Source organism: Perna viridis, chromosome 9 (genome assembly GCF_037379345.1).
Source record: "Perna viridis isolate PV_CMFRI_1.1 ecotype Kerala chromosome 9, ASM3737934v1, whole genome shotgun sequence".
Lineage (NCBI taxonomy): Eukaryota > Metazoa > Mollusca > Bivalvia > Mytilida > Mytilidae > Perna > Perna viridis.
In genome coordinates this window covers 29,648,085-29,669,367 of record NC_142453.1, presented here as the reverse complement: position 1 = coordinate 29,669,367, position 21,283 = coordinate 29,648,085, and the positions used below count along the sequence as shown (strand labels likewise).

At 32.4% G+C, this 21,283-nt stretch overlaps 1 protein-coding gene across 2 annotated transcripts; it reads right to left on the bottom strand.

Moving 5' to 3' along the window:
- Positions 1-9,419: 9,419 nt before the first annotated feature.
- On the bottom strand, positions 9,420-17,807 carry LOC148607698 (uncharacterized). Of its 2 annotated transcripts, none has more exons than XM_088545384.1 (7): positions 17,459-17,807; positions 15,432-15,446; positions 14,611-14,670; positions 14,152-14,293; positions 11,383-11,485; positions 10,717-10,804; positions 9,420-10,200 (listed from the first exon to the last, which is right to left on the bottom strand). In XM_088545384.1, exons 1-7 carry the CDS (start codon positions 17,502-17,504, stop codon positions 9,944-9,946), a joined length of 711 nt encoding a protein of 236 aa, XP_088401510.1. In that variant the 5' UTR covers positions 17,505-17,807; the 3' UTR covers positions 9,420-9,943. The 2 variants fall into 2 exon arrangements, with proteins under 2 accessions (XP_088401510.1, XP_088401509.1); XM_088545383.1 differs by having other exon boundaries at positions 17,469-17,806.
- Positions 17,808-21,283: the final 3,476 nt, after the last annotated feature.

Genomic DNA, 21,283 nt, shown 5'->3' with positions numbered 1-21,283 from the left:
CTTTACACTGTATCATCTTATTTTGATACATGCTTGGTATAGTTTTGTGCAGTAAATATGGAAGAGTTATATTTGTCAACGATATAACATGTATATGTTGTAAACGAAGCGAGTGCATGTCTTGTTGTCGTACTATTTAGAGATTTATTACATGTAATAAGCCCTGTTTACTTTCATCACCATTATGTAAACTTTATATTTTGATACCTGTAATAATATGCATGTCTCATATCTATTTTAGTTAGTTATATAAATAAATAAAATAAATATTATTCCGTTTTCAAATATTGAAATCTACTATCATACTACAATTCTCAATTTGAAATACATGTAACATAATCCTGATAGAGCATTAATTGCAAAAGCTCTGGCATATTCCAGATACAACATGATTTAATGAATGCTTCCCAAGGGCATTGTTTCATATTAGTAAATCTATCTGATAGAACTCAATCATGCCTACCTACTTTGCAAAGGACAAATATCGAAACTTTTTTGTTCGAAGTTAGTGTCTAACAAGTAGAAAGTTTGTCAACATTTTGTGCTATACCTGAACGATTTACAGGCCTATCCGGCATAAAAGATGTATCTTATCTGAATACGATAACCAACACTGTAATGTTATCGGAATTGGCTGGCGAGCTCCAGATATGGTTATATGAATTAACAAATTATTGTAAAACATGGCATGAATATACTTTTCCTTTAAATCCGCTACTATTTTTTCTTTCTTTTTTCTTTTACTTATTTTCTTTAAACACACCAGAAACTAATTTTATTTTGGCGCAAATTTTCAATCAGGTCTTAAAAATGTTTGCTTATTTAATTGATGAAATGTTCCGAGATCTATTTACAGGCTAGTTGGACAACATACCCATTCAAAGGATCCCTTAATCTCCACTACTTAAGTATATGCTTATTATTCAAGTAGACGTCCGAAGGAACACACTATTTTTTAGATCTAAACGGATAAATATGCTTATCTTAATTGCTATTTAAGCAGTGTCGACAAAGCTCATATCGATTATAAAACAAGTATCGAATATGGTCAATATTATTCCATGGGGAATTGAATTCCTTTACACTTTGCAACAGCTGCTGCACGTACGGTTGATTTCCCCTTAAAATAATTATGATATTTTTAAATATTAGTATTAACTGTTAACTACCAAAATTACCAAAATAGTTTTTAATTTTTTAAAGTGATTACTCTAGACTTTAATCAGTTTCAGCTAAAACCACAAAATCGCTGGCAAGACTCAATTGATTATTTGTTTTATTTGTCCAGCCATATTTGATCACAATGTATATTTGATATAGATCATTAATAACAACTAAACGGGACAAGTCTTCAAATATCCCTTGTTTAACCGCCCCTTTAACCTTAAAAGTTTGAGTAGCTATTATCAATTTTCACGTATGATTTACAGATCGTCTACGTATCCTCAAGAATATAAGATAATATTGGACCGACTTAATATTCTTCTTAATCTATATAGGAGTTTGTCCAGTCAGACAGTTTCCAACCAAATGTGTGTGTAATATTATTTATTTTAAACCTAAATCTGATCAGTACATTTACAGAAGACAGATAGGAAAGAACCTCATCCTAACTTAATATTTCTTCTTCTTGTCGTTCGCCATTAAACCTCTCAGGGCGAGCAGCAATTTGTTTATTCACGTTTCAAGTGTCATTTTGGCTGTTTGTATGTGGTGTTGTGGTCTGTTCGAGTGCGCTGTATCGCCCAACACCTCCGTCTTCACCATTCTAGGTTTTCTGTCGGGGTTATCTTATCCTTAGCTTCTGAACAAAAGAAGTTACAGATTCCTGGTTTTGGATTTTCCCCGAGGTTGTCTCCTGAAGCATTTCCCTTTCAAAGGGTGTAGCCGCAAGCCAGCGGAGGTTTTAGATCAGAGTTTTCCTTCTCCTAGATGAGCTACCCTCCAAGGTTAAGGAGTCCCATCTACCCAAGGCTACTTTTAAGGCGCCAGCGACTCGCATTGCCCCCTTTTCCAGTCAGTCAAAACGGCCGGACCAGGTTCATCAGTTGGTATATCGTCGTGAAGGTTGGAGTTGGATTTAAGTTGTCAGAGACTGTTCTGTTTGAGACGCACGCCGAAATGAGCATTTCAAATGATAGTGAAAGCCCATTCCCAACACCACCCCTTGGCTTCGACAGTTATGATTATTCATTGAAAAACAGCTGAGACACGATATTGATACAGTCATTTTTAATAGACTTTAAGTCATTTTGGAGGTTATTCTTAGAGGTGTTTGTAAGATTCTTGAAATTCTGCAAATTGCTATGACGTTGCGTATGTTGTTGGTGTCACATTCGACTGAACCGGGGCTGGTTACGAAAACTTATATTGCTTAATATTGCTATTAGAATGTGAAGTTATCAAAAGCAATATAGATATTAAAATGTTTGAAAATGGTTGATGTTTTAGGATTATAATAATAAATATTTGAAATATGCCATTAATTGCGGTTAATCGCGGAGGGAAAGCACTATTCGATCAACAGAACGTCCATTTTCATATGTGGACGGGTAACATTAAGAAATGCTTGCTTCCCCTTTCACCAATATATCTACGCTGTTTCTTGGCGTATTTTGATAAAACGAATTTTTTGGGAAGAGCAGTTTGTGCTGCAGATGATGTCATATTTTTCATGACGTAATGATAAGGTCAAAGAGTATAACAATATCACGAATATCTCCCCTTTGATGTGGACATTGTAAAAATGGAAAGAAATCGATTTGAAGACAAAAAGTTTTTTAATCGAGACTTTTATGAACTCTATTGACCAATTATTACATAACCCTAATGAAAATAAATATAAAATGTTCAATCAATCTTTTTGTTAAAAGCTTTTTTGTCCGTATTTCAATTGTGCCACATATCGTAATTTCTTCAACGTTGGTCATTGGCTACTTTCTTGCTTACCGTTGTAAAATATAACAACGAATAGTATTTTTACCAAAGTATATTCACGCTTAAAGGACTGTATAAAAATTGAGAATATCATGTTTGTTCTAAACAATAATGAGTTTTATTGTTTAATAGTAGAGAAATGCGCAGGTATGTTGTGACGTCACGTTGTCTTTTTCCCGCCGTTTTCTACATGTTGCGTGCTATCCGGTCTTTATCAAAAGCTTTTTTCTTTAGCTTTGAGTGAACTAATAAAAATGAAAATTTGAGTTTTACATGTATATATGCTGCAGATAGTATATTCTAAAAATAATGGTACTTTGTTGAACATTTATCTTAGCGCAGCATTTTGTCTGTGTCTAACCAAAATTTCACAACATCTAAAATTTATTCACGCGAACACCATGCTGAATTCGAACGAATTGTTCAAAAAGGCAAATGGTTTTGAGTCGATTAATTCATATACTTAAAAATGTATTCATCCTCTATGGTTTTATCATTTCATTTTTTTTCATTGGCTTAACAAATGGGTTATATATATGAAGTAAAACCGTGTTTAACAAAAATGTCACAAAGCGCATTTTTGACATTTCCAAAGTAACGTTCTGTTTTGCGACGTAAAAACTCTTTTAACGTCAATTTTGAAAACAATAAAAAATATTAAGAGTTACGATACAAGATTAAATTATTACGACTGTGGACGTAAAAATGAAAGAAATTTTGAAAAGAAAACATTGCGCGCACTCCTGTCTGTTCATATGCAATGATGTCCTGGTGAAATCGGGATCAGCGTGCCTGCATCAAAGTATTTTGAAATGTGTAGACACGCGCTTGCACATTCGCTAGTGAAATATTGTAAAAAAAAAAAGAGTTATGAAATGTTTTTAGGCGTTGCTCAACTTTGAACCCTATAACTTGAAAACGGTCCAAAACACATAAAATCTGCTTTACATTTGTTTAGCCAAATTAAATAAAGAATACATCAAGAAAAGGATATTTAAAAGCGAAAAAAATCAACCAGTCTTCATGGGTTTTAATAAAATACGTCTCTTTACACTTTTTGGCCTCTTTTTCAAAAGCGGCATGCAGGGGCAACAAAGTCCAAATTTAAATAAGAATCTTCTTAGTTTGTAAAATCATATCAACATTTCAGAACAATTCGTCAACCACAACTAAAGTTATCGCACGGAAACGAAGTGTCTCTAGACCACGACAACGAAGACGACTGCTCCATATCATTATACGACAGCACGTGGTTTTTTTTTCGTTGTATAATAAAAAGCGGGAGCTTTCGCTCTCAAATTTTATCAAAGAGCGAGATTTGCCAAGGTTTTGTTTCCTCGAAATGTTTATCAATGTTTTATGTTTAGCAACAGAGCTTATAAAATTCCGAAACGGAGTTAAATTAATGTCAACACATTAAGCCTTGGAAAATTCCTGTACTGGTAGGTTTGAATTACAACATAAACCCACCATACTTTATATGATATATACTTCATTGTAACAACTTCATGTTTTTCTTATTTTTAAAAGAACATTGTCATCAATCGTATATATATTTAATTCAGTCAAGTAAACTAAATACGTATACCTTTTGATACAGTCATTGGTCGAGTATCTCACTTAGCAGTTACTATTATGTCATCTGTTAAGGTTAAACGGTTGAAAAATTAACAGGTAATAGGCAGCTGCACGCGTACATAAAAAAAACCCCACTTAACTTGAATTAAAATACGAAATGCGTGTTATGTCATCTTATTTTTTCAGCTTTACATTGAAGAACTATATTTCCCCGTCTCTCAGTCTAGATGGAAACTGATCGTGAAAAGGTCGAAATCGAATATCGAATAATGCAGCCAAATTTGGAAAGAGTAATCAAGGGAATCAAAATTCTAGCAGAAGTCAAAAGAAATGTAATTAAGGTACAATGACCAGACGCGAAAAACAGACAAACATAACAAAGAACAAAAAGCAACTAAGCTAGTAAAAAAAGTAAATGAGCGACTGGACTCCTCTTAAAACCGGGAGCATTGACCAGGTGAACTGGTAGGGAAGCGCCCTCTGCTTTTCTAGAAACATCCGCCGAGTTGCTTATAAAAACGTTGGAACTTTAAGAGTTAACATAAATTTTGATACCTGTATAAGATGGACGCCAACTTTAAAGAGAGTTTTATCTTTCAATATGGGTACCAGTAGCGAATGATACGTGGATGGGGTAATGCGTCATTTTGATGAGCAATTTTACATAAATTAAAAAAAAAACATGTCACCGAAAGGTATACATATTTAAGCAGGATAATACATACATTTGATTAAAAATGAAACATTTTAAACTTATCTATCAACATTAAATAGAATGCAAGTATTCAACTTTCTTACAAACTGATATAAATCGAAACAAGTTATAAAATGGACATGATAATAGTTTCATCTTTGAAGGCTTTCAATTTTCATTTTTTTTTTTATTTAAAATGAATCTTGAAAGTAAATGGTTTGGTCAATCATAAAACCTAGATTGTTGTTATTTTTGTTAATAAATATATAAACATAAAAATAATATAATTCATGAAGGCCTGTTCAAATACACTGTTTGGTCGAATTGTATATGCTAATTTTAATTCAAATTCTGTAGTCTGATGTCGTGTAAGACATTAAGGTTTTGTGTCAGTTCTTAAAAAATACAAGACCCAAGACAACGAGGTTAACGTTAAGCATACCTTAAAGGTATGACAAGAAAACAAAAACAAAAACAAAAACAAAAACAAAAAAGCAAAACCAAAACAAAACATACAAAAAAAATTAAAATGCTTTTCTATTAACATTTTTAAATAAAGTTTTACATGTTCATTTTGTGTTATTTAAAATAACAATGTAGTATTTGTGTTAAATTCAATACCGCCTTGATTGGCATATGGCAGCATGCCTACCTCCGGTTGGGTTGGTCGTGGATCGATCCCCTTTCTCTTCCGACCAACTAACTTAAAATTGGTCGTCACGCCATCAAGTTTTCGGTAGGATCATTTGTGTTTAAAGAAAAAAGTGTGTTAGGCGTCATACATGTATTTCTATAATGCAATATATTTCTATTATAATTTCTATTATCTTCAAATATTTCATAGTACACAAACACATGACATATTTTTAAATAGAAAACCTATTTTGCGAAAATTTTCCATATCACTGTCGTTACAACAATCTTAATCACATTTATTGTACTTTTCAGTACATCTCAAGATTGTGGAAGAAGACAAAACCTCATCATTTAATTTTGTATTTGTAAAGAGTTCGTGTAGTTTTTATAGATTATGCCTACATAGTTGCTTAAATAGAAGCTTTTTGTAATGATTTTAATTTAATATGACTGAATTCATTGTATTGTACTTTATGCATGATGTATTGAAATGAATTGAAAGTCAAAAACCTTTTTCTTGCTTTAGCCAATAACAGTTTCAATTGCAGACCTATTACCACTCCCCGATTCTCTCTATATATCACTTTACTAGCTTATAGGCTCTGCTATATCGAATGTGCAAAATAACACAGCACGGATATAGATGGGTTTTCGATCGCAATAGTCAGTATTGACAATGCCCAGTAACAACAGCAACAAAAAAGTGTTACATGTAATTGTGTTTATTTGCTACTTTTGTGGATTACTTTACTGTTAAAGGTATATCCAAATCTCGATGTGGTGCAAGCTAACCTGAGCCCGTGGGAGTATATCATATTTATTTCTCATTGGTTTCTGGGTTACCCTAGTCACATGTTTTACCTTTATTATAACCCTCTTACACGGTCAAGAATCACATGCCTATTTCATGAAAGTCAATTCATCAAGCTACGTACAACACTAAAATATTATCATCCGAAATCTTGTAGCCCTAGTTTTCTTGTCAACTCCGAACACAGGGGCGTCCTCCGTTGAAGGCGACGAACGTTGACGAAATATCTTGAGAGCGAAATATAATGGTTAAAATTTTGTCACTGATAATTTGCACTGTATTGACTCTGTTGTCATGATTGAAGGTGCTGTCTACCAACAAATAATACCATTTTACAAAGCGGTTGTATGTCGTATGTTTTGTTATTCAAATAACATCACAAATACAGCTACGTTTACAAGGCCAAAATTCGGTACGTCAATAATCCTTTTCACACTGCGTCTACTTTAATAAAACTGATGTAACACATGTTAAAACTAAAAAGAAGCATGTAAAATAATGATATCAAAACGCAAGTTTTTTTTGTATTTTAGGCGATTGCGAAGTCCAAGGTACATGCAAATCAAACTATGTAATGTATGGAAATGTTATCATGTTTTCAGTAGTAAAAGTAGTGTCATTTATTTGTTAAATAGAGAACATCGGATAACTAACTTACGTATCTAACGTTCCTATACAACGAAATAATCTCAAAAGAGTCTGTATTTTAAATTATGGTTATATCCCTTATCTCAAGTTTTGTGATACACTGTTACAGTAAAGATTCAAATGATTAATACTTTTAGTTTGAAAAAGAAATTAAACAAATGACGCGGGGGGGCTCCTGTGACAAGTAGGGCTTCTAGTTTTGTACTAAACTCTCCCCACCCTCCCCGATTCACGTTCTTTTAAAATCAACCCCAAACCTAACTACTGCAAATCATGCGTGAGGTTTGTGGGAATGTAATTAGACATTAAGTAGTTAGTGTTTCTGAATAACCCCCCCCTTCTGAAAAAGTTCTTCCCCGTAAACAGAGTTCTGAGAAAATTCAAACTCCTTCAAGATTTCATCCCTTCCATTGCATGCACATCACATATCATTCGTGTGTTTTGCATTGCACTCGAAATTTACGCAATCTGCAAACTAACTTATTTGAAGAAACTAACGAAAGGGGAATAAATCAAATGTATTTTGTTTTATATTTACATAAACCCAGTGCCTGTTACATTTTACATATCAATGGACAAGAACAATGCATCAAGATATATGCTTTACAACGTATGCTGCTTCATCGAGGAGGATATTACACAATTGTAAAGGATTCTACAAGGTAGAACGCAATTATAATTCTAAAAAATAGGGACCAAAAATTCCTGTGCATTCAATGTATTGAACATAAGTTCATGAACAATGACAACAGATATAAATTCAGTACTGTACAGTATATAAGAGAGTCTATAGATATTACGTAGGGTAATAAGATTGAAGATTGCAATTTATGCCCCTTTATAAAAATATTTACAAATCAGTTTATAGAACTGCCTGTTTGTTAAAGGTCTTTGCCTATCTACTTTTGACAGTGATGCAACTATAAATTTATTTTTATCTTACACTTTTTTTTTAAATAAAGAAAACGATTTTAGCAATAAAACAATCTTTTTCATTTCTTTGGTGTGCCACATTTTTTTCATTTCTTTGGTGTGCCACATTTTAAGATTTTTTAGTTCAGAAAGGGGACAGCTATTTCTTTATATGACACAAGTGCCTGTGACATGGAGGTCGCGGTATTGCAAATTGTCTAATAGTTTGCTAAACGTTCGAATGTCGATCCCTTTTAATCCGAGAGTAAACCACGCCTTTTTCTGTGGTGTATGGAACCTTTTCCGTTATGTTTGTTTAGTCATCCGTGGTCCGCATCTCTAACGTCTCTGTTTAGAAGATGAAAAGATTTTTTTAATTTTGCATGCAGACAGTTGACAAAGTGACAAAGTTTTCGTACGGCCACGTTTTGGTCTATGCTTGACACGGTTCGATTGTTGACAACATAACCATAGTCTTCCAATAACAGAATGGCGAATATAAAGTGAGCACCAACTAGAAGCTGTGACAATTAGAAAAGAATATCACTTCGGCTTTCGATGATTTTTTCAATGCGCAAGTATTGGCAATATTTGTTATTTGAAGAACTTATGTTTGTTAGCCGAGGGATAATTTACCTTAGAATCCTTGAGTCACATTCAGAATGCAAAAATGGAAAAATTTAAATCATCTAAATATGCAGTACTTATGCATTTCGATATATTTATAGAGATGTGTGGAGGGACATTTCAGCGTTAGAACATTCAACAGATTTATTTCATAATTTTAAATACCAAAATAGTGGCCATATACTTTTTTTTAGTTTATTTAATGTATGCAGTGAACGACAACGCATAATGATGTTTAAACTTGAAGATGTCGACAGATAAAACTAGTCCTTATTGTTGTTTTTTTAAGTATTTTGAAGAAAAAGAATATCGAAATAGAAATATCAGGATAACAATCATCATCTTAAAAGTTACAAGATCTTTCGACTTTTCGTCAGGATTCACATAAAAAAGTATGCAACTAAACGAATAACAAGTGTCGTGGTAGGACTAGAGACCCTCTGTGACGGCTGTAAGTACATAAGTGTCAGTACATAAGTTTAAAGTTTTTAAAGAGGTCGTTTGGTACATCGTTGTATGAAGCCATGTATTGATGTATGGATTGTTATTGAGTTTATAAATCTAGTACATCAACAGTAGATCACAATCATCATTTTAATAGAGAGACCAAAAGAGGATAGCACATATTTATGGTTTTCCGTTATCTTTTCTTTGGAGAGTGTGGTAGCAAAATAGGTTTTATTACCGCTATTATTTTCTATGTCCACCTCTGATAATAAACATTGAATGTAATGCTTAATGACGTGAATATAGTTATATAGTGATATTCATCGCCAATATCTTCTGGCTGGTATAGAATACATTTCCTATTTTCCAAGGGACTGTTCTGCTATATACTAGTTTTGAAAGGCAACGTCTGATTAAGGGTGTCAAAAGTGTCTGGTTAAGACAGGTTCTTATATCAGTAATGATAAAAATCCTGATCGATATTATTACATATTAAAAGGATATTTGTATGATAATTTTTAAAAATAAAATTGGATCAAAGAACACTCAGAACTGTACGCGTGAAGAAGTTACGTTCTTTCAATATGACTGATAGTGATCAGAATGATTATAAACAAAGCAGTCTTTTAAAAAGGAAATAAATATATATATATCTATGCAATTGATGAGCTATAATACACAGCCGACAAGATTGTGCCAAATACAGAAAGAACAATGACCGCTAATACGATGATACCAAAATAGTGTTTTGATATAGTTTCCCATAAAGATTTTGGTGATGTAGGCCTGGATGTCGACGGTGCTGGTGGTCTAAGTTTTCCCTGTTGGAAAGCCAGCATTTCCAATCCACAAATCAAAAATAGTAATATCATTCTCCAAGCAACATCTCTGTTGTTTTGGTCTAACCTGACTTTAAATAAATAACACATGTTATATCAACGTACTGATATATTTGTTTTTCTCATTTATGATTAAAAGCAAATAAAAACTTTGAATTAGTATGTGTTATGTAAAAGAATTTTATTTGGTATGCAACTAGATGCATGATACGAAATTTTGATGATAAGCATAAAGTTTTCCTGAAAACGATAAAAAATTATGAGTTATGAAACTCAATTTACCAAAAATTTTACGTAGAGCATAATTGATTTCGCATCGAATAGTTAAGTTCTTTTTATCGCTAATAATGATAATATAACGAACGTAGAGTTCATGCTGTTGGAAAATGTTAAAGGTAGTTTACTCATATAAGTGATATATGAGTTATGGAAACATTTATGTTCAAACTATTCTACTAAGGTTAAACAAACTATGAATTCGATTTTCAATTTCGACATGTGTTTTGGTTTTGATTAATTGTATACCGAATATCAATTAAAATCTGCTGTCATATATAAATCTTTTTTTACAAATATAGCATACATACTTGTCCGTATATATTTCGTCGAGTCGTCAAATTCTACCAAAGGAATATTTGAAACAGTTGCTACTCTACGGTTTGCTTTATTCAACACCTTCAATACAGAAATGAAAGAAACGTATTTCTAATTATTTGAAAAAAAGTTAATACACATGTTAAATAAATATCACATCATTTTTTTTTCAATTTCTGTCGAGACAGAAAAAAAAATGCCACGAAGTGTGGGTGAATAAAATGAAAATTATACCTTAAAGCTATATTTCGTTAAAAGTTTATTGTATGCTGGTTTATTTGTTTAAGCATTTGGGGTTTCACATTGCTTTAAGGTACAGTAAAAACAAACACATTTCAAATTGACTTTCATATTCTATATTTTTGTATACTGATGAAGGAGTTGTTTGCGACGCCGCAAGTAATTCTCACCAAACGAATATTCTGTCTTCTCCTGTGAAACAAGCTTTTGCCCACAGTGTAAGAAACAAAATTGAACAGGTTGCTGAATTATGATCTCAAAAAGAGCTATGACACAATAATATACTATGAGAAATTTTATTGAGCATACCTTCGAGACTTGTTTCTGTATTAAAAACGGCGAGACCTATGCTTTAACCTGTATAGTTTTGGCAAATGTGCAATGCAACTAACAAAACGTATAATTTACTCTATACATACGATATATTCCTGATGGAGCCCAAAGCGTTCGAAATATTTTCCGGGAACTTTTAAATTGAAATTCCCATTATTATCAGTAATTGTATATCTTCTTTTCAGGATACTAGAATAAATATAAACTTCATTGATTTCAATCAGTATTGCTCTTAATGTGTCGTTAAGGAGTTTCCCTGAATGGTAGTTCATGGGTCATACGCAACAGAGGTACCCCTCTTTTGCGGCATTTTCGAACAATATTTCATTAAACTTTTCTAATCATCTATAGAATATTACCTGATCGCCAAATTGTATTTGTGCAAGGTATGAACACATTCAATTTAAATTTCATCGTAAATTCTATGTTAATTTCGCACTTTAAACACCAGTGTGAACCTTTTATCTTACCTTAATTTCATTTTTTTTTCATACCGAACAGACCAATGATTATATTTATTGATGTCTCGTGACAGTAGAAGTTAAAAACCTACACCAACCCCGAAAACCTGTAATTGTATTCAGGAATTACCCATTGTAACTTTACCACTTGACAGAAGCAAATAATCGGTGTGGAATTATTTTTCCCTCTTCAAATGATGCGATTCCAGTTACACATTTTAACTCATAAAAAATATTGAATAACAACTTGCTATAGCATTCAATCCTTACACATTATATTGAATTGATAAAGGGGAAAGTACAAATTCCATGTTTGAATATCATTGGAACATTTAAACTACAGCAAGCCCCAGATAACATTGACACGTAAATAGGTGAAAATCCCAAGTTATGTCAGACTTCTTATATTATTTTACAACTATACAATCTATGCAATTTAACTTTGACTTAAAGTATGAATTCATGTACCTTACAAAAATGAATTTTGTGGGTACTGTAATCATTTATTTTCTTTGTGGTCAAAAATCGTGCTTTGGTTTAGACACATTTATTCTTGATTCATGATTCATAGATTATTGCATACTTTTTATGTACGCTCTTTGACTTGTATTAGTCTTTAATGTAAACTGCTCCCACCAAGTTCTGGAAAGGGAGGTCCAAATTTTATTTTTAGGAAGCATGTTTTCTGTTACATCGTTTTGATAGCCAATCATTTATTAATTTAGTATGAAAAGGTTCTGTTCGACAAGTTAGCTGCATTATTTACGTCTCCTGTTTCTGTCACAATTAATATAAAGATTTCTTACACAAACAAAGCTCATTCACTAATATTTTGAAATCTTGAAACAGTTCATCACGGGATTATAGGATTAGTGACAAATATTTACACCTTTAATTTGTTATTGATCTGTATTAAACTGCATATAAATTCAAAATTATTCTTATTTGTGTAGAACGATTTCCATGCGGCTTTGTTATTTGTTTATTGGTCTAACCATAAAATACACGACGTTAAATCCCCAACGAAAAATTGTGGTTTAGCAGCTACTTTAACAAAATACATTACGTTCAAATGTCAAGACGATATTTTAGATATCAAGTAAGACATACATTGTACCTATCTCAAAACAGAATTAAGTACATACATTTTAATATCAAAATGTAAGAGGTTTAAGAAATATGTTTTTTTTTACTTATGCTTACCTAAAAGCCACAAAAGACAATTATAACAAATGTTGGCGTATATAGCACGATTAAACAAGCATGTATTGAAAAAAGTCGATCCTCAATCACAGGAAAAAAAGAATATCTGAATCTTCAATTTTTGTATCATTTTGTCTTCCTGCATGCGAACATGAGTATAACGTTTTTAGTTAGTTAGTAACGTTAACATAACTAGATTATTATCTATATTTTTAAATAGTAGTCATAAATTATAATTCAAAACATTGTACAAAGTGGATTCGTGTTTTTTGTGTTGGTCTTTAGTCTGACTTGTTTAATAATGAGTCTATTTTGGGGTTTTGGTATTTTTTATGGATTCCACGGACCACTGGCGTTATTTTATTTTACAGCCAGTACCAATACAAAAGATTTACTGGTATCAATAACATTCAATTGAGACTATGAAACCCGTAATTTATGAAACGGACCAAAAAAGATAAACAAGAAAAAAAAACATAAAATCAAAATGTCATTATTATATCGCGGCTCTGCATTGTGAAAGGATTGGCGATGACAACTTTTACTTTGTTGCGTTAAATGAAAATACGTTGAAGCATGATCACGCTAACGTATTTTAACCCCGCCGCACTCTTTTGCGTGTTCCAAGTCAGGAATGTCTGGGCTCTGTGTTTATTATTTCGTTTTCACATGCAGTTAATTTTGTGTTGTTGTAGTATTTAGGAGCAACTATTCCGTTGTTTAAGTGTACAATTTTCTTTTTAGGCCAGATGAAACCTGTCCAGTGGTGTGAATTTTACATTGTTCATTGAAGACCCGTGGGTGGCCTTTAGGTGATATTTTATATTCATTCCGGTGGGGTTGTCTCTTTGACAAATTTACCATTTCCAGTTTCGTTAAAATTAGATAAAAATATATATATTCATCAAATACATGAAGAAACACATTGGTGTTACCTAAAAGTCAAGATTTAGGGCTACTTCAGTTTTGCAAAATATATTGATAACTGCAAATACAATAATAAAGAAGAACTGAGACTTTGAATAATTTCTCAATAGAATCAGTGATATTTTGGTTTTATTTGCTTAATTGTCCCAAATTTTTGTATTACAACAAATCCATTCGTAAATTATATTAATTGTACAAAAGTACAGTTATTTGACTATTGAACTATTATCCAACGAATAGCTGATATAGATAATGACATTATACCTTTTCGACAACAAGGCGAACTCTATTCCGTAGTGGTTGTAACCTCGAATACTCAAAGAGAGCAATCCTGTGTGAATCTTTAAAGAAGCAATATTTTTTCCGCTACTGCTAGCTTCCTTGATTTCAATAACATTAGGTTCATCTAAAATTTCATTTATAGTATAATTTATTATTCTTACATACACTACGATCATTTTAACTATACAGATGAATGGTGACACTGAGGTGAAAAATTTACATGAAATTAAATTTTTTTTTTTTTTTTTTTTTTTTTTTTTTTTTTTTTTTTTTTTTTTTTTTTTTATATATAAGACATTAAGAGTACTGCGTATGCATAAAGCTGTAAATGAATATTTAACCACGATAATATTATGACTGATTTATTTTTTTATATAATAACTTATTGGTTGTGTTAAACTGTTGGCTTGTTCTCAATTTAACAGTATACTTTTTACGAACCGCTTGATATTCTGAAGACTATTTCTTCTCTTTCTGTATCGTATCCGAAATATATTGTACCTAGAAAGTATTATGTTGTATATTATCGTTCATGAAAGTTATTGAAAGCTAGAGAGTAAAATTCAGAAGTTTATATAGTTATACTTGAAGGAGCCATTTGATCTTGTTATGAGTTTTGCACTCAAACATTTAAGAGGCACCTATCCTAATTTGTCGTTCAATTTCCTTAATCTAGAATAAAAATAAACCTTTGATGTTCCGAACACGGTTGTAAATATTCAAGGGTTTTAATTCATCTAGAGTAGAAATGAACTGTAAAAAACTATATTTAACAAATACAATACATTTATATACATGGAAAATATCAAATTTATGTGACGAGCTTTAGGAACAGCCAGATTGCGAGGGTTTCCGAGCTTATCTGTCTGTTTTGAAATGATAACAAATAAATATATCGATATTTTTGACAATGCTCATGTATTGGTTTTATCCTGCAACCACATCTTTAAACAAAACATGCAAACATTGTCCAAAGTAATCTCATTTTTTTAGCAATCTTTTGAGCGCAGCGGTCGACGAGGGCACCTGTTTTTGACTTTGACTTTGCTCATAAATGAAAGGTAACCATGAGACGATATCATTCAGTGCAGGAATACCGTTTTGCATTATTTGCCACCCTTTCCTTGTGTTATAGAAAGCTTAATTACATGATAAAGATCTATGCTCGATCTTACAACATTAGGATGTCCTCTCTGTCCTCTCTCTTATTTATACATGGACACATATTTCATATCTAAACGATAAATCAACAACTTACTTACCTACAACTGAAATGCCTGAAATAAATAATTAATTGTTGATACTTGAAGTTCATGCACAATTCCATGTATTACATGATCTACTGCAGTCTCACTAGATGTACACTTGTGTGCAGATGTACTATAAGGTATACACAATTACATTTAAATCATTTGATAATTTTCTGCTTGAACTCAATTGTATATTAATACTTGTTTGTCAACTAAAGGGACTTTTGTCGTCTTTAATTGTAACCATATGGCATATACATACAGCACAGTTGTATCACATCGTTTAACACCTTGACAAGGTGAAAAAAAATCGTGTGTTTTAATTTAGAACATGAAGCTAAACACAGTCTGTGATAGTTATTTTCTTTTACAAAATCATTGCATTTTGGTTGATCATCTAGAGCGGTGGCTTTATAAAAATAAAACAAACGTTACCCAACGGATGACGTTGTTAATGAAGTATGCTATTAAAAAATTTAAAAAATTAAAAAAAACACGAGTTTCAGACCGAAACAATTAATCACATGCTACTACATGTGAAGAACAAACAAGTCCGTAAAATGCAATTAGACGTAAATAAAAAAAAGAACTAGGTAGGTTTAAAAAAAACCAGAAACATGGACACCATTCTATCACCATTTATAGTGTACTAGAATGCTCACAATTTTGTATTTGCATATAGAACAAAGTACTAAGATTGTGCTACAACAATTGTAGTAAAATCATAAGTACATGAATTGGGATGATATTTTGCGATGTTCACGAGTTATAAAAGCTTTTTCTCTTATTCTCTTGCACTGACATTCGACATTTTCATTAGAAAATTTTACCAATTCTCTGTCTAAACGGCACCATTTATCTTTGGGAAGAACAAGACAAGGATAGAAGTAGGGACTTGCACTAAATAACAAGTAGTCATTGTATCCCATTCCACCACCTGGGGCACACATCCCAGTTGCTCTGAGGGCAAAGCGCCCTAACCCCCGGCTAAGGTTCTGAGAAAGTTCTGCTAAAAGTCGCCTTTTACGACAAGCTTAGCGCTGATGCAGGCCTATTCTTTTAACACCCGGACCTGCACGGGGATGCCCCAGTTGGTGGAATAGGTTACCTACCTCTCGCAAAACCCAAACGATCAATCAATCAGTCAGTAATCAAATAAGTTATAGAAATACTAGACAGAGTGAAAAAAATATGTTAATAAGTGCCAAAAGCCTGAACAGAATAGTTTAAATCATTCATGGTATGGAGGTAGTTTATTATAGAACAGTATGCAAACAAATATTAGAAATTGTACAACTGAGAGTTTTCAAAAAGCATATCTATAAAATTATTTTAGATATGTTACTGCTAATATGTAATACATTATTATGTGTAGAAAATGTTTTCTTTTTTTTTGTCATTAACTATGTTACTTTTAATAACATTTTATTCGTTATGTTGTATATTATGTACATATATATGGGACCATATTGTTAACTAGTCCACGGACTAAATGTGATATTTGGTTGAAATAAAACATATTTTTATTATTATTATTATTAAAATCAATGCATCTTCGAGTTTGTAATGATGTCAAAATTAAATAAAATGAGATGATGTACTGCCATATTAAAGTTTTACAAATTTCAACAGTTTTTTTTTCTTTTTTTTTTTTCTGAGTATTATAGTTTTCCTCTCCTCTTTCATCTATCCCGGACTAGACCTTTTTATGAGCAACTCGATGGGTGTTTCTAGAAAAGCAGAGCACGTTCACCCTACTGGTGCACCTGGGGAATGCTCCCAGTTTTTAGTGGAGTCCGAGTTGCTTATTTGCTTTTGTTGCTTTGTATGTATGATTTTAGTTACTTTATGTTCTTTGTTGTGTATGTCTGTTTTCCCTGTCTGGTCTTTGTCCCTGGATCGTATTCTTTTGATTGGCGCTATAAACTTGGTTACCTTGATTACTCTTCTAATACTGGGATATTTGTTTTACTAATAACTATTCATTTAAACACAATGCGTGATATCTAAGAAGATAGAGTTTGCCTTGAAATGCTTGCCTTTGCTTACCTTGTCTCGTACAAATGAGAGTAATGGTATCGACATGTTTTAATCTCTTGATGGCTTCCGGGTAAAAATTGGAATTTGGCATTTCTCAAGAACGGTTTTCTTATTGTTCATCACATCGGTTTACAACAGATCGCTTACAACACCTTTCTGTACAACGAGAACCTATCAAAATAATGTGTACAGGCATTGATTAAAGTCGGGTGAATAAATGATGTCGCGCCATTTCATTGGATATCAAGCAATATTTCCAAGTTGCTTATGCGTCATAAGCCTGTATTCTTATTGCTTAGTTGGTATAATGTAAATGTTCCCTTTCCTTGCATGCCTTCTCGTATTTACAGCGTTTTTAGTCAGTATATATATATAAAAAACAACAAAATATGATCTTTTATGATTGTAATGATTGTATAATTGAGTTCATGAGACCGTGAAATTCCTACAAAAGTCTCCGAAAGATCTGCAAGCTGCCTCTGTTTTAAAGACTGTAGTATTATGTTGCAACAACTAAAGGTGTATCAATAAAGTAATCAGAATTTAAGTCCAAACGCTATTATTTTAAAGACCAAATTATAAATGTAATAACTACCCCGTGGCAATTAAATGGTACCAAATACTCTATTCAATGACACTGAGGTTTAAAACCACAATTATTTACCTGTAAAAAGGCATTGTTCGTAAATATTCATGCTGAAGGAAATTATAGTTTATTTGCATTCCTTTGTTATGAGATAACATAAAAATATTTTAGTTCAATTAAAATAAACTCTCAAATAGAATAATACAACTTTAATATGTAAACGGATTTATTTTATTTCTTTGTGTGGTGCTGTAATATTGAATTAATGATAAACATGCAACATTTATATCTATGCGCATTTTTAAATAAGAACAGTGTTTATTATTCGGGGACACTAATGACAAGAAATGGAAAAAAACACGATATAATAATAAAAAGACGAAAAGTAAGACAGCTATTGTACTCATCAAATTATTACTGGTGATCATCATGATTTAAATAAAAATACAAATGGAGCAGTACAATACTTTGCAAACCCAGGAGAGTTAAATTACCGAATGATACATATTTTGCTGTTTTGCTTTTATTGCTTTTGCCTTTATATATATAATGGCCTAGCAATTACGTCAATTGCATATTTACTTTTTAGTTTTTTAATTGACTGGTCTGTACCTTTTGTAGCAAGGTTCATATGTTACTAATAAAATATAGCGTCCGTTGTCGACTTAGAGGAAAGGAAAACTATAAAATGGTAATGAAAATAGATTCTTATATTCTATTTAGATAAAGAGGCCATTGACATTTATGATATGAATTTGAAGATCAAATTCAAAATTTTCAACAAGTAATTGATGAATGACACATATAGTATGGTGATATGTGTTGTCTATTTAGGATGTTTGTCCACTTTTTCCAATTTATCTGCTGCGCTTGCAGCGTGATGCTTGGTAAGAAATGAATGATTTTGCCATATTGTCAAAGTTGGTGTGGTTTCATGTTGTTATTAGACTTATTGCTTAGTTTGAAGAAGTGTCATCGTTCTGTTACCGTATATTTTTTTATTGTCGTGCCTGGACCTTTCAGAACTGATTTGAAAGTGTGTTTACACTTATCGGAGACCATTTGTGTTCTCTGTAAGTATTTACCATATTTATAAATGTTATACGATAATTCATGTGTTGCGTTTCACCATTTCTGTTCTTTTGGGGGTTAGTTTTAAGCTATCATTTTGGGAAATTCAAGCAACTCAATAAGGTGACAATTAATGATATTTTGAATATATTGAACACAATATACAGTATAAGGAACAAGAGACATATTGTACAGTTTTTCTCGTATTTTGCAGAAATACGATAATTAACTCTCAAAAACCCCATCCTAAAAGTTAACATATATAGGTTTTGGTAGCCCAGTATAAGTTTTAGGATTAATTATATGAAATGACACCATGGCTTAAAATATAACACCTCGGCGTAGATTATTGAATGTGTAGGATGATTTCCATCGGTCTGTACAAAATGATTCAATGAAATGTGTTTAACAAATGAAACTGAAACTTTGACAGACTGTTCAACTTTTCCAATGAAATTCAGGGCAGTATTGTGGTAGAGTCTGGTACGGATGAATAATTCCAAGACAAGTAAAACTGACTGCAACGTTTATTACAAGAGTAAAAGCGAGCTCTCTGAACATACGACATGTTCAAATATATATACTATTCAATTATATCCACCACCTGTGTACAAGCATCCTCTTGACCTCTAGGTACAATTGCATTTCTCCTGACTCGCTCACCACCTGTTACGCTCTGGAATATTATTATTTGTGTACAAGTATTTTTTTACCTCTAGGTATAATTGCATTTCTTTTGACTCGCTCACCACCTGTCACGCTCCCCGAATATACAACATGATCATATATATATACCATTCAATTATATAAGACACATCCATCAATCAATGTGAATCTGGACATAAACACTCCATGTGTCCAGTCCACCCGTACATGTTTACCCGTATATGCATATAATTCAATTTATAGTTAACATAGACAATATTAATTCTTAAAGTCATTATACATTCCTCCCTTCCTCAACAATGACAATTTAATCAATAATGTCTAAGTACTGTCCTATCATAGTATAACTCTTCGCTTCATTCACGGCTATTGCCAAATCGTTGTAGTCTTTACCTCTTGAGTCACCTTCATCAAAAATCCGGAATTTTGCATTAATTTAGGGACTCCTGTTTACAATAGTCATTTTGTTGTTATATAGCATTATTTTATCGTTTTTAGTTTAATTGCTTATAAAGTATAGATTTTGTTTTAAAAGAAGTCATGCACGATTCTCCCAAGCAGAAGGCAAATGTTTCATACGCTAATTAACTTCTGTTATGGAGTGGGACAATATCAATTCGAAAAATTGTCGGGCGTCGTGCAAGTAGAACAAAATATATTGGAAATAAGACTATATTAAATGATAAGTCAAAAATTAGAACATGTCAAATATGTGAATAGAACCGGTTACATTGCAAGTAATTAATGTCGTGTTTGTTTGTCAAAAAACGTTTTGTTTAATCTGCCAGATAGGAAGTTCTTTTTTGGTAAGCTAAGTCATAATGACGATCATGATACTTCTGTAGCAATGACATCCACGTTGTACTTTGAGAATCAATGTGACACTGTGAAGTCAGACTCGTATCTTGACCTACACTTAGAAATCGAAGGTGAAGGAAAACTATTGACCAAGCTTTACGACAAACGTGATGACTTTTCATTCAGCATTGTCAACTTTCCTTTCATCTGTGGCAACATCCCTTCAGCACCTGCGTATGGAGTGATTATATCACCACTAATACGTTATACCAGAGCTTGCCGAAACTACGCATACTTTCTGTATCGCGCTAGAACTCCAACAAATAGGCTTATGGAACAGGGTTATGTTGCTACAAGTTTGAGTTCATCACTACAGAAGTTTTATGGTCGTCATCATGAACTCGTGAATTGTTATGGTGTATCCACCTGCACCTTGTAAACTGATTTAATCAAAGGGTCACAGTTTTCCTTTCCTCTTTGTATTCCCTGAAATTGACTTTTTATGAACAACTCGCAGAGGACGCTTACCCTACCGGTGCACCTGATCCATGCTCCCGGTTTCCAGAGTCCGAGTTGTTCATTTGCTTTTATTACTTTGTATGTATGATATTAGTTACTTTATACTTTTTTTGTTGTGTAAGTCTGTTTTGCATGTCTGGTCTTTGTCCCTGGATTACATTCTTTTGATTCCGCTATAGCCTTG

Coding starts and splice junctions, on each gene's coding strand:
- LOC148607698 (XM_088545383.1), bottom strand. CDS start 17,550: ATGCCAAATTCCAATTTTTACCCGGAAGCCATCAAGAGATTAAAACAT. Junction 11,486..14,151: donor TTCGCCTTGTTGTCGAAAAG/GTATAATGTCAT, acceptor TATTTATTCTAG/TATCCTGAAAAGAAGATATA. Junction 10,201..10,716: donor GACGAAATATATACGGACAA/GTATGTATGCTA, acceptor ATTTATTTAAAG/TCAGGTTAGACCAAAACAAC.